Raw genomic sequence first — 14,697 nt, 5'->3', positions numbered from 1 at the left:
TTTTTGGCCTTTTGATGGCTTGAGATATGACAGGAAATGGGATGAGAGAGATGGGGATGACATAAAGCAAAGGGCCACAGGTCGAACTCGAACCCTGTGCTGCTGCAGCCAGGACACAGCCTCTATACATGGGGTGCGAGATTATGATTTATAAGTGTTTATACATATATAATTAATGGGGCTGAACAATTGATTAAAATATTATCCTGTTCAAAATCAATATCCAAATTGCAGCAGCTGAATTTTTTTCGATAAAAGTGTGACAAAAAAACCCCCAAAACATAAAAGAAGTACTGCAGTGCTGCAGAGATGATTTGGTCTAAAAATCTTGTTCTCCAGATGTTAGAGAAAATTATTGTTTGGTACATACCACAACAAATGCCACATAATCATGATTTTACAGTCTTTTCAGTGAAAATGCAAATGACCCACTAATTGTTATTGTAATATCTGTCAAAAAAAATACCATATTTGCACAGGCAAACATGGTAAACACAGTATATATTTGTCTATCTAGGTAGAATTTCAGACGATATCAACACAAATGCCTTTCATGGTCCAGGTGCAGACATGAGAAAGAATATCTTGAAATCTGCAATTAGCCCTCACTGGCCGGGCTCAGTGAGATGTCAAACAGTAGGCGAGCAATTATCATTGCATCATGCATCAACTGATGCTCAGAGATGAAAACAATGAAGGAATTAGTCACCATTACAGTAGCAGATCTAACAGCAGTTCATAACAATAAGAAACTGGATAGCAGTGAGGCCTGACATGATCCACACCAACTGGATGCAGAAACCAAAACCTTGCAGCCACCTGAATCACCCACTCTGGCAGAGAACTCAAACCAAATACTTAGCAGTGGTATTTGATTTTAGCCCCAGGTTGACTTTTAATGATGGGAGTATAAAAGCATGGCATGGAGTTCACATGAAACTGCCAACATGATCAAGCATGCACTGCAATGCATTATCAAAAAAACATTTTTATATTGGGGACCTCGAGATCACAAGTTAGCGACTTTATTATCAACAAAATAAGCTTTGTTTCCCTTCAGATAATGAGATAATCAATCTGTTATCATAAGAAAACAAAAGGTTATATCCTGTTAGAACTTATATTTTTCAACAGGGCCATGCAAGACATTTTGACAAGTTTGGCAACTGATTAGAGCTGAAAACGTCAGATCAAGGGGTACAATGCATCAGGTTGAACTTCTTCTACTTTAATCTTACTTATTTATATACATGCTTTATTGTACCATTCAAACACCCCCCAATCTCAGCAGTTTCTTTTGCAGCTCCCCTATGCCAATAAGAAATCTTTAGGTTGAGGCCTACTGGACAGTAACACAACAGCTTTAAGTTGACCATTGTGGGTAAACCTATCAATTAGTAAGTGAAAGTAAAGTAAAGTTATTAACCATATTGCCATATTCATATCAAACCACTTGGGAGAACATTCTTCCAAGAAATGGTAAAAGTTCAGAAAAAGTTTGTACGGTTTGCTTTAAAAACTCCCTTACTCACCCCACACAGCAGTTTTTTGTCATAAATTAGCCCGTTATCTCGAGAAATCAGCCTTTTGTTTTCCTTGAGAAAACAAAATGATTAACTTGTGATCTTGAGATAACTGCATTAAAAAAATCAATTGCAACCAAGACCGTTCTTGGCTTTCGTATTAACAGACCCTTTATCATTATTCACTTATGGGGAATATTGCAATGTTAATCATATATGTTGTCATGTAATTCATGCTGTCATGAACTGACTTATACACAGATATTTTTGTTTCAAAATATCTCTGAATTCAAATCAGACTAATGAATGTATAATGTTTGTGTCTATTTATGTAGAAAAGTTCACACTTTTCTAACAATCTGTAGGTGATTATGATAACATGTAAATCAATTTTCTAGCAGGATATGATTTAACAATAATTCTGTTACTGTAACCAGAGCTGGTGATATTAAAACACATACACACACGCAGTGGATATAACCATGGGAACCACGTTAATGACTCGTCTTAATAAGACCCTTTGGGCACAACAACAGATGCAGATTCTGACATCATATTTTCCAGGACTGAACCCTCAACAGGCCTTTTAACATTTTACATTTGTTAATATGGAGGAGCATGCTGCTGCGTGTTTAAGACAAAATAGGGGTTTCTGACAGTAATAACATCTGTGAATGTTAACAGTGCTGGGAATCCAAAGGTTGACATTATTTTAACATAATTAAAAGAAAGCTGCGCTTTAAGTGGGCTTTCCACAGTTGCATAGCAACACCGAGAAATACATGTACGTACTTCCCCGAGCAGCTGTTTGGTGAGAAGTGGAGGCTTTGCAAGTCACCAATGCTATGTTTGTAAACAAGAAATACACCCAATTAGCTTTCCCTAATGTTTCAAGAGTCGACATGTGCATGGATGTGACAAGCAGTTGTTGGGTGAGATAACAAGATTCTGCTGCCCACTTTTACTGTTTCCAAATATTAAATGCCTCCAATTAGCTTTCTGAAGTGTCTGGATTTGCTTCAATTTGAGAAAATAACTTCCAGTCCACCAGCCAGGGTGGATGGTTATCCAAGTGAACAGTCTGCTCCTACCTTTGTGGTTGAAGAGTCCCTCCATCTCCATAGAGGACCTGGAGTGAGCAATACAGAGCATGGAGCAGGGTACGATGCCCTCCTGGGCTGGACAGCGGTCCGTGGTCCGCACCAGGCACCAGTCCGGCTTGTCGTGGAGTCGTTCCAGAACCTCCACAGTCTGGCCTCGGCGCACCGTGAGCTCCCCACTGCTGCCTCCATTACCGGCCACAAAGTCATGGATCACCACTGTCAACTCACAGCCACCGGAGAGCTGAAATGGAAGTAGGACAGGAGTGAAAACCCCTACTGATGTTTTCTCTTATTTGATTGTCTTATTTCTACTGTTCACATGACTACAAAGAATGAAAACAGTCTCCTTGGCACACTCTGCGAGGTTAAATTATATCCAACAAGTCTTACAGCAAAATAATGTGAAACAAAATACAGTAAGAATGTAAGAATGTGTAATAATAAACTATGATAAGATTGTCGCTTTGTGACAAACAAGGAATGAAAATGAAATAAATGAAAATTTACCAAGAGCATAGTATGCAGCCATGTTGAGCTTGTGTGCAGTCAGTTTTAGAACAGAAACACTAAATAAAAGAATATCTTATGATTGCCATCCAGTCTGTACTGATTACCAACACAGAGGAAAATCTGGTGTTGCATCTCACTGTGTTGCATGTCACTGTAAATTTTATCAATTACATTTTCTGTTGTTTCTCCTACATTTAAATTTGCCATACATATTTTAAGAGCAATGAATACTACTTTATAGCTGATGCCAACAAGCACACTCATTTGGTAAAATTATTTCTGACATCATTAAATGTAATTAATGGCTCTCAGGAAAAAAAATCAAATATTCTGCTAAATCCTTTGCTAACAGCACAGGCGCTCCATCAGCACTGTAAAGAAAACGTGCGCATGTAATTATGATTGGTGACTCATTCTAGCATAACTGAACAAAACGTCACAATAACGATCTGACTCTGAACATCTGAGTGTCTAAGAAAAGAAAGACAATATTAGATACAGGTGGAACAAGGGTGAATTAGTCATCTTGCTCACTGGCTTTTCTCAAAGGAGTTTCAGTGCTACACGTGACTGAAAGTGCAGCTGCTTGTTGCAATTAATGCTCTAACAGAAGTGCTCTGTGCTCACAGGTGAAAGATGTAGAGTAGCAGTACACCAGAGGGTGCACAAATGATGTTACTGTAAAAATATGAAATATAAAAGCATACAATTTATGATTGTCTAAGACATTGTTAAAGTTAATTGGCTTTCTTGGATACAAAAATGCAAATTAATGTCACAAATAACTAGAGATAGAGATCTAACGCAATTTGATGATTTCAAGTTTGCATCTTGTCAGCCACATACCCATTAGACAATCATTCACACATTTCATGCTTTTAAAGGTTTAAAGCTGCTTAAATTGAACACTGCATGTTGCTCGTGTCTTTTACCACTGAAATGGATTCATTAATCATTTCAAGAATGTGTAAATGTCATCAGTGTTTTTTCCCCTGAAATACCGCAAAGCACATTTGCAACATACCCGTTGGTAGTGTGGTAACGCCAGAGAGCTGAGGAGCTGAGAAATTGGATTTGAGCTTCTGTCCTCCAGCCTCTCCATTGTTTTCCACTCCCTCATTGCGCGAGTCCAAAAGATTTAAGAAAACTCTACAGCAGCCTGATTTCTTCAGCAATCCACTTAAGTTGTCTTAAATCACAATGAAAGGATGCTCACTCGATAAGCAAAGTTGTCTGGTAAGTAGAAGTATTTAACTTTTTATTGAATATTTCCCCTAGGAAAAACAGCTCCAGATAATTACAGCCCTGATCCATTAGAACATCCAATGGCTAGAGAACAAGTTGCTGCCTTCAACAGCGCTCCTCTGTGGGTGCTTACAATCAGGCTATTGAAGTTTAAAAGATTCCCTGTTGTGTGTCTCTTCCTCAGAGCGGAGCAGTTAATCCATCCTTGTCTTTAAACAAATAAACAATTTAGCTTACTAATGTCCATTCATCAAAAAACAAAACAATGCACAAAGAAAAAATAAAATGTTTTGCTGAATATTTCTCTGTTCGAAGCAAAGTGTTAGATCGATAGCTGTGAGGACCTAAAACTGTGCTCTCCTGTCTGGCATACAGACGAGCATCCTCTGTGAAGAGAGCGTGGGAGGCTGAAGCTGCTGACACACAAGTCAGTCACTAAAGCAGAGAGACACACACAGGAACAACGGCACACACACACTAAAACAAACACACCACTGTCACTGCCTCTTGAATGAGAGGTCTCACAGAGAGCCCTCACAGAGAGGGAGATAGAGAGGGGCATTCAAAAGTGAGACTGAGACCCAACATTTATATTTTGCACGTGTGTTTTGAATGCTCATGCATGGGAGTGTGTCCTTAACTGAGGGAACAATGACTAATTAATTCATGAGCACACACACACGCTGCTCACCTGCTCACCTTTTCAATCGGGTATTATGTTACATGAAACACCCACAGAGCTGAGCTTTTTGTGCTAACAGTTAACTAAACAGCCACAGTGAACACACTAATCTAATTTTCTTTATTTAAATGTATGTGGCCGAGCTGGGGAGAGTCCAATTAAAGTGTGAAAATAATGACCTCATGTAGGAGTCCAATGCCACGGTTTATAATTGGTATGACTTAAAAGTATGGACATATTTTCTATCTATGTGTGCTGGTATGTGTGTGTGTGTTAGCTTTACAGTTGCTCATACTGAGCGTAGGAGGATAAGCCTTCTGTGGTGCTATTACCAGATATAACCACGGCAGTGCCTGGTATGCAGTGAGCTTAGATCCTCTCTCTCACATGCACACACACACAAAATCAAACACACACATGGTTGCACACATACAAACACACACTGCTATAAAGCTCTGTCAGATGGACTGTTTCTTCCTCCTCACACAAGGAAACACTTTCACAGGAAACAACTTACGAAGAGTTGCCTGCAACTAACCAGTCTGCAGCTTCCGACGATCATGTCACCGTGTGACAGCATCATGGACCGATGACAGAGAGGCTACATACTGACTGAATTAACTGAATAGTGTGACATGTGAGGGGAAAATACTTTGTGTATTTCCAAAGTGCTCTCTGATACAACACTGATTCCAAAAAAAGTCTGGAAGCTGTGTAAAACGTAAACACAAACAGAATGCAATAATTTCCAACAACAGTTTAACTAGTTTTTCCGAGCCCATGTAGTAATATCCTTTATACAATCATGTGTTTCACAAGTTTTGAACCTCGCCCCATCCTTGCTTGTGAAAGAGTGAGCCTTTCGAGGATGCTCCTGTCATACCCAGTCATGACATTGTCAACTATTATCAATAAACCTGTTTACCTGTGGAATGTTCAAACAGGTCACATCTTTTCCAGTCTTGTGTTGCCCCTGTCCCTACTTGTTTGAAACAAGTTGCTGGCATCAAATTCAGAATAAGCATATATTTTGAAAAAATCAATGATGTTGATGAGGTAAAATATTAAATATTTTGTCTTTGTACTGTTTTCAATTTAGTACATGTGAAGTAGTATATGCCTTAAGGTAATATGGGTGTATTTTTGAATGGGGGTGTTCCAACCTTATCGCTGTCCAGTGTGTTCTGGGATGTGCGTGAGGCGATGGAGATGGTATCAGGTTGGCTGCTGGCGTCTCCCTGGCTGTCCAGCTCCTCTCCATCCCTGCAGGCATACATTAATATTACAGTAATTTCATTATTACTATCATTAAAAATAATTACATTTTACTGGAAATGTTGGTTATTTCGATTGTTTTTTCCCCTCTGGAAAGTCACTTTTGTTTTTCTTCTGTGCACAGCTGCAGTTTTAAAACATACTGCTGTATTTTTTCTCAAATATTTGTGGCATATACATACATAGCAACTCATTAATACACGTTAGCTTACCGTCTGCCTTTATGTTTAGTTGTGGTGGCTTTAGGGATGTGGATTGGCTCCTTCAGAGCTCCACGCAGGTGCACAGTTCGCTCCTGGATGACCTCCCTAATGTGTTTGATCCAGTCCTGCTTGTTCTCGATACTTGAAGCCTGGGACAGGATGCATGATTGGGTCAGATAAGGGTCAGATTCATAGGATCTAGTATGTAATAATATAGTAAAAGAAATAATTTATGAAGCACCTTTCAAAACACTACAGTACTACATGATAAAAACATGACACATGAAAAACACAAACAGAATGAAATAAACTAAAAGCTATAATAACTAAACATCTAAGAAACCCTAAAGAGAGTTACAGACTAAAACATCAAAAAAACAAAAACAAAAAAAAGGATTTTTAAAAGCCATTTAAAAGAGTTTCAGCCCTGATCTCCATTCCAAATGAGCCCTCACTGCACCTCACACACCTTAATGTATTAATCTGAACCTTGTACTACGGTTATGTCAGTGGTGTAGCCAGGTTCATTTCCTGCTTTTTCACATACTCACACAGACATTAAATCAGCAACAAGAGATGTGAACAGCTGAGATAAACGAAAGCAGTTGCCTTGTTCACTTAGCATGAACGAATGAATTGTTGACCCATAACACAGCATCCGGTTTAATTTAGCAATTATATAGTTGCGTCTAGTCCCACAAGAGTGCTTCCATCCCTGCAATCTTGTACTTGAGTCACACGTCCATATTCAGACACAATGTGAAATGACGACAATACTGTCTCTTAAACTCCACTTAGGTTCCACAGAGAGAAATATGGACATTTGTCGTATGCCTTGTTTATTTACGTCAGTCAGCTAATGTGACGCCGTGTTGTGCATATGACTACCCTCGTCTGTATCTTCTCCTCCTTCACTTAGCAACGAGCAGCACAAAGGCTGCTGTGACGCCGTGTTACATAAGACACGATTAGGATGGTCATCAAAGGTTATGCAATAAAACAAATAGCTGTGCACATACACACAATGTAACACATACCGGGAATTCACCAGTTTCAGTCTTTCTCTCTGTCAGTCTCAAAAACAAACACATACTGTATCTACACACACACCCTGCATAAAACATTCCTTCTGACTCACTGTGCGAGAACTACCAAGTTGCTTGTGAGTTTTGACCTGTCAACTGCTACGCTAAATGTTTCTGTGTGATGAGTGAATAAGAAGCAGAAAGTAACACTCCAACCCCCTACAGGGAGTGAACTTTCTTGGCTGAACAGAGGGGATGTAGGATTGAATGGGGGTGGACTGCAGATATGGAGTGACTCTTCTGCCTTATGTGCGAACAACTTGACCACTCCTGCAGATGGGGAATCAATGAATTTACACTCAGTACAGTGCCGGAAGTGGAACTGCAATTCCTTATGAAACAAAAATATTTTGGTTCTCAGTTCTAACTTGACAACTTATATCTGATACTATCATAAAATATTGAGAGAGGAAAAAGATTCTTAATTAATATGAATTCAGAGACCATACATTGCCCCTTTATCTCCTCCATTTAAATCACCATCTTGATACCTTGAGGACGATCTTGTTGTCTGAGGTCGGGGTCCTGCCCACCCACAGGGCAAACTTACAAGGATCTCCCTCCACATGTTCTGTCACTCCAAGCTCCGACGTCTGAGGGGTTGAATAACATGTCAGCAAATCCACATGATATATGAGCAAAAATTATGCAATCCTGAACTAAACCAAGTCTAAAATTCACACAGCATTAGGCTGGCTACAGTTTCAATGAAATTCAAATTTAAAATTTTGATTTGACACAACAAAACTTGATATGACCCAAGGATGAGTTGGATAATATAAGCAACACAAGCTGCATTTACTTAGGCAATCAATGCACAGGAATTAACAAATATAATGACCTGGTATATAATAAAAAGTGCACTGCTGTTGTCATGTGTTAGTCTGTACTTTCAAGATTACTAACGAATGCATCCATACCTTCCTAGCATCATCCAAAGATATCCCTAGTAGATCGTAATTGACTTCTCTGCTGTCTTAATTAGTAGACAAAACCCACAATAAACATTACTTACAAATAGCTTGCTCTTGTACAGGTACTTGCTGCGCCCGTTGGAGTCTTTGACTTCTTTGCTGAAGACCAGGGACATCTCGAAGAGGAAGAGGTGGCGGTCACGACCCTTCCGGATCAGAGTCTTGGGATCCCAGACCTGGAAGGACTCCTGGAGTATCAGCTCTCCCTGGGAGTCAATGTTCCCATCAAACCCTGAGATAGTGAAAGGAGAGAAGGAAAAGAGCTATTTCTGTGTGTTTGCAGGTGTATACAGTACTGTATGTTCAAACACAGGTGTGCGGGCAAACGGAGGAAAATTTAATTGAATAATTTGTGTTGAATGAATTGAAAGTGAGTGAAATCATTTCATTCACAAAACCAATGAAGCAGTGAATGTTAGATTAAGGGGAATCATCAGATCCTCGGAACACATTCAGCTAGCAGCGGGCTATCAAAAATCAATTCCATGAATTGGAGAGGTGTGTGTGTATGTGAGGGTTTGTGTGTGTGTGTGTCTGTCTGTGTCTGTGTGTGTGTGTATTTGTGTAAACCCACCATCCAGCATAGAGAGGTGCATGGCATCATTGGCTCTCTTGGGGACACTTAGCATCACTTCCAGACCATCCTTGATCTCTCCTTTACCCTCCTCACAGCATGTCAACAACTCCTAAAGCAGAAGAACACAGAGAGAGACATAAGTATCGTTCAAATGAAGAAATAAAGAACACATTCTTATACATTTTTGCCCCGAAAAATTAAATAATCCCAAACCTGATATGCTACCTTTTATTATTTATTTAAGGACTTGCTGTACCTTGAGAAGGAGCTGGTATTTAGTGATTCTCTGGACTGGTTTGATCAGGTAAGAGGAGATGGAGTTGGCAAGGCGATGTCTTTGTTGGATTTCCTGTAAATCAAAAGAGAAAACAAATAATATTATACAGAAGCCAAGTTCTTTATTATTCTAACTCATGTAATGTACAACACATCTTGTCGGTGTCAGACCAAATATTTTCAAGAGTGGCTGTTATATACCACAAAAAAATTCTATCTCTGCTCCCTGAATGTTTATTTAGACCAAGAAGCATGTATGTATTACAAAATGTAAAAAAAACACAAAAAAACTCTAACACTAATATCATAAGTCATTATACATCAGGCAGTAATGGTAGGGACTTACATCAAAGTAGGGTCCAGCATGTTCCAGGATGAGCTGAGTGGAGTCCGGCTTGTTCTTACAGTAGTTCACATACATCTGGAACTTATCAGCCTGAGCAGTAGGAACAACACCAGTGTTTACTCACAAGAAATACTTAGTCATTAGATTTAATATTGATCTACTCAAAATGCTGATCAAAACAGAAAAAAAAGTAATAATACTGGTACATTTTTCAGGTGTTAAGGCATAAAAACAACTCAGGAACACAAATACTTGTAAATCTCTTACCCAAGTCACAAAACAATGGCCGACATCCTCTGGAAGCTGCTCATACTTCTCCAACTCCTTCAGGAAGATACTGTACAGAGACAGAAAGGATTCAAAAGAGGAGCACTCAGAAGCTGAGAAACACATTTTGTATATTATCTGCTCCTGAAGGATAGAAGGATTTCCGTATTACAGTAATTGTATCATTTTAAACTAAATTAGCTGATGATTAGCTGATCACTGCTCTACTGACTTGTGATGGAACTCGTAGAGGTCCTGCATGTTCCCAAAGATGATGTGTTCCTTGTTGACAATACCGGGAGGAATCTCCTCCACACCGCTGGTCATCTCCCACAGGTACGTCTGCACAAAAACCAGAGCATAATTAATCAAGAAACCTAGAAACATCTTTGTGTCAACTCGTCTGATGTAGGAGCATTTGATCATGACATTAAATATTTCAATTTAATCATTTACTTGTTTTGTGAGCAACCCACAGAAATATCTAAAGTTTAAGTACAGCGAAAAAATGCTACTGGAAAATTTAAATATAACCGTTTCAAAAAAGAAAAAGCAGAATGTTCACACATTACAATACAATATAATAACACTTAGAAGGCAGCATTTAAAAAAAATCACAGCAGTGGCAACAAAGAGTCATTCATATCAGGAAAAGGGTATCTTTTTTCAAGGTAAACAAGTAGCTATGAGTGTGTTCATTAGAATACTTACATCCATACACTCCCGCAGGTCTCTGACGTAGGCTTTCTCTGTCTGAATCAGCTCAGCCATTATAAATCTGAAAGGAGATGCACATTGAGAATAGAGACACTGATGAACATGGTCAGATGATGTAGTTCACCAAATATAGACCAAGTGTAGTCAACCTGTGATGAAGACTTAAAACTATACAGGGATAAATTGCAAAACCAAAACATTAAGCATGTAAAAGAATACAAATTGTACCCTGCTTTACTGTTTCTACATTATTTGTAACTACTGTGGTACTGTAAGTGTTATACATACATATACAGGATGATGTGATAATCAAGCTATCAACACATGCTCAATATCAATTTAAAAACAGACTACAAGAACTGGCCTTCTTAGTTCTGCTACTCTACTCAGTCCTTTTAATTAACAAAAACTTTGTAATGTCAGCATGTTATTAGTTAAATAAGTCAATCCACATGACAGGAAAGTGTCTACTGTTACCTGACAAAATATTTAGTTCACAGTACAAAGCTACTGGATATCATGTTTTGACCTACAGTCACAGATAGTCTCCTGTTACAGTAGGTGGCAGCACTGTAGACATTCAGTGCTCTGAAGCGACTCCTCTATTATGACATTCTTCTAGGCATAGTTAAGAAAAACATAGCTTTGTTAATGTTTGTGAATGCATTACAACCCCCTTATGGCTCACTTATGGCTTGTGAACATATGTACTGTAATTTGCAGGCTGTCCATGGGCCCCCTTCTGTATGTATTTCCCTCATAAACCATTTAAAACCAATTACCACAGACATTCTGTACAGCACCAGGAACACCATTGAACATTTTGTGATAAATGCTCATAAGACACATTACTGCTCTGCGTCCTCTCACATGCACCATAAATTCCATCTCCATTTCTTTACACACTTGATTGGATTCAAAGATTTCAGCTTTCACTGTGATGTGCTCATGTTCTCTGGGTAATCTGACATTACACTGCACATTATTACTAACACTAACAATATGAAATTAAAGCCTAGCTGCCGCTATACAATCTTAAATGGGACTCACAAAACTAGTATGTTTTTATATGTTTGCAGGAAATTATTGAATTATTCATGCAGGCAGTTTTCCTGTGATGCTGACCATCAGGTGGTGATCAGTGGACAGTATTCCAGGAAAATGGCCGCTGCACTTACTCTTTCCTTCGTGCTGACTTCCTCTTCTCCTCGTTCAGTTCATGGGCAGCATCCCTCAGCTTAACCTCTGACCCTGGAGCACTGGCAGGGATGATGTCCAGTTGCAGCTCTTTACTCTGAAAAGGATGTGGTGGTCATTCACCAGTCAACACACCAGTGCATGATGTATTTGCTTTCTCTCTCTGTTATAAGTAACTGTTGGGAGATAGCGTTTAAATAGGAACATGCAGTAAACCAACAACATCTGACCTTCTGGTGAAAGCTCCTACACTTCAAACTACAATAACATGGAAGCCAGGAGAAGTTTATATGATTAAATTCAGCACATAAAACCTGACTTGTCATAAACTTGCACTAGAAAGACTAAAGACAGAGGTTCTATTCTTATCACTATAACCTGTGCCAGACATATCAACACTTGTATCTTTAAATGTTTTTTTTATTATATAGCATCAACCTGAGCTTTTAGAATTGAGCATATGAATGGAGTTTTCAAAACACAAAAGGAAGAATACAGGTTATATCTGTCTCTTCTTTGAGTTTTATCAATGGTGTGCACTCACAGCCTTATTGGAGTCGGAAGAAATGCCAAGCGCCGTTTCCAGGCAGGTTCGGTATTTGTCCATGCGGAGAGAGAAGTCCCTGTAGCGCTTGTCCACTGAGGACACCCATTTCTTTATCTCCAGGGCATGGGCGTGGCCCTTGTCACAAAACCCATCCGCCAGCTGGATCAACAGCTTTACCCGCTCTTTGGTTTGCTGTCAATAGATAGACATTTAGGGAGGGGATAGAGATAGAGAGAGAGAGAAGAGAGGTGGCCGCAGAGAGGCAGTGCCGGTGGAGGAAAGGTAGATAAGAGAGAGAGAGAAAGACAGAGTGAGTGAGTGAGAGAGAGAGAGAGTTAGGAATCATTGTGTTGGCTTGATGGACACAATAGCTTGTTCTCCAACACAATAACAGTAACACGGCAATGAGAAAAGAGGACAATACACTGCCCTGGGAATGGGCCTCACAGCAGAGTGCAGGACTGTGCAAACATACACACAAAACAAAAAGGAGAGCAACAGGCACAAAAAACATACAGTTTCTATCCTCCCCACCTTGTTTTACACAGTAAAAGATTGACAAATCAACTTAAAGCCACACGCACCTTTGCTGTGATCTGGAAGTCTTCGTGCTCTTTTAGCAGCTCCTGTGTGTGATGAATGCTGGAGCCGGTCGATGTGTGTGTGGACAGGTAAAACTCCCCAGTGTCATGGATCCACTCCAGGGCCTGAGGAAACATCCAATCACAAGTGAGTACGTTCACACTGCAGGGATTTCAGTTACACAGTTTGACACAGTCTCTATCAACTATCCAAATCGGTTTGATATGGATACTATTTTCCATTGTACAGTTAACCTTGAGGAAAGAGTAGATTAGGATTTAGGATTAGGAAGGTTGACATCTATTTAATTTGAGAAACAATAATATGATAAATGAAAAAGATATTTATGACACATATCATCAGTATACCATGCATATACAATCTGCTACCACTGATCAAAAATTTAACTTCTTCATACATTTTTAGCATTCAATTTCCAAAGGTCTTATTTAGTTTCTTTTTTTGTATCTTTGTACTTTATAACCAGAAGTGGCAGAACTGGTCCAGTCAAACTGTGAAACCAGAAAGCATTTGGGCCCTGGGGATAAAACCTGGATCGCCCTAGAATAGCCATGTCCTAGAAACATCTATGATGTCATCTGATTTTATTGGTCATTGCTCTGTGCCTGGGCCCTGCCATCAAAACACCACAAGAGGGAGCAAATTGTCTTGTATTCAAACAGCATTAGACCCCTTACATGAAGATAAGAGTTTAGAGCTTAAATGCCATGGGTTCGAACTTTCTTTTGCTTCTTGAAAATTAAAAGTTTCAAGCAGTCATGTTTGAATTAAGCAACTCAGTCTGTAAAGTGGGCAGATATCTTGGCTGCTACTGAAAACAAACTTTGTCCATCTCATTAGTCCTTGTATCTTTGAACGATGGCTGTTCTGAGCCAGGTTTGATTAAGAAATATTGAGTGTTATTGATCTCTTGTTCTTTTAAAACATAGAAAAACTTTACAACAAGAGGTCCCAGAGGTTGAAATTTTGGTCCAGCCCGAGGGCTAAAAATGAGTGGTTGGAGACTTATGTTTGGCAATGCTCTGTAATAAACGTGGTGCTTAAATTTAGTGGGCCACATAATGATAGCTGTCCTTATGACTGTCATTGTTGCAAATGTCTGCAGGATTACATCATTTCCAGTATATTTGAAATGTATCATTACTAAGAAAACACAGACTGCTTGACTTAAAAACAGAGTAAAATGGAAGTTGCAGCTGTACGCAAACTGAGACAAACTAACTTGCTGATTTGATTCCAATGCAAGCAAGAGCCGATCATCTAATACGGAGGAGGATGACAACTGATGAAACAATGCACCAATGTGCTATGCCCGGCTAGTGGCCACATAAACATCCAGTATGCACACTTTTACAAGAACACACCTGTTTTGCGCTGCGTTCAAACACAACATATTGCTGGCACTGGTCCAGCCTCCGCTTCCTCATGGTCCAGAAGTGGAGCACTCTGTTCTCTCTCTGCAGCAACTCATTCAAGATATCTGATGGAATAACACAAGCATTAAAAAATGTTGTCTTTCTGTGCATCAGCATTACACAAGAACATATTGGAAAACCTGAATTTATAA

General features: G+C 39.3%; 1 protein-coding gene across 1 annotated transcript in view; it reads right to left on the bottom strand.

Annotated features, from left to right (window-relative positions):
• Positions 1–14,697, bottom strand: part of triob (trio Rho guanine nucleotide exchange factor b) — a 119,607-nt gene that overhangs the window by 20,851 nt on the left and 84,059 nt on the right. Inside the window, 15 exon segments of the mRNA XM_084357287.1 lie at positions 2,615–2,867; positions 6,227–6,326; positions 6,551–6,690; positions 8,118–8,219; positions 8,642–8,832; positions 9,175–9,286; positions 9,434–9,526; positions 9,800–9,889; positions 10,067–10,136; positions 10,299–10,408; positions 10,778–10,844; positions 11,962–12,077; positions 12,525–12,719; positions 13,112–13,234; positions 14,495–14,610. Coding sequence (XP_084213413.1) covers positions 2,615–2,867; positions 6,227–6,326; positions 6,551–6,690; positions 8,118–8,219; positions 8,642–8,832; positions 9,175–9,286; positions 9,434–9,526; positions 9,800–9,889; positions 10,067–10,136; positions 10,299–10,408; positions 10,778–10,844; positions 11,962–12,077; positions 12,525–12,719; positions 13,112–13,234; positions 14,495–14,610 — 1,878 coding nt within the window.

The sequence above is a fragment of the Pagrus pagrus genome (assembly GCF_965226575.1).
Source record: "Pagrus pagrus genome assembly, chromosome: 7".
NCBI lineage: Eukaryota > Metazoa > Chordata > Actinopteri > Spariformes > Sparidae > Pagrus > Pagrus pagrus.
Note: the sequence above shows the minus strand (reverse complement) of the source record. Positions and strands in the feature narration are given on the sequence as shown.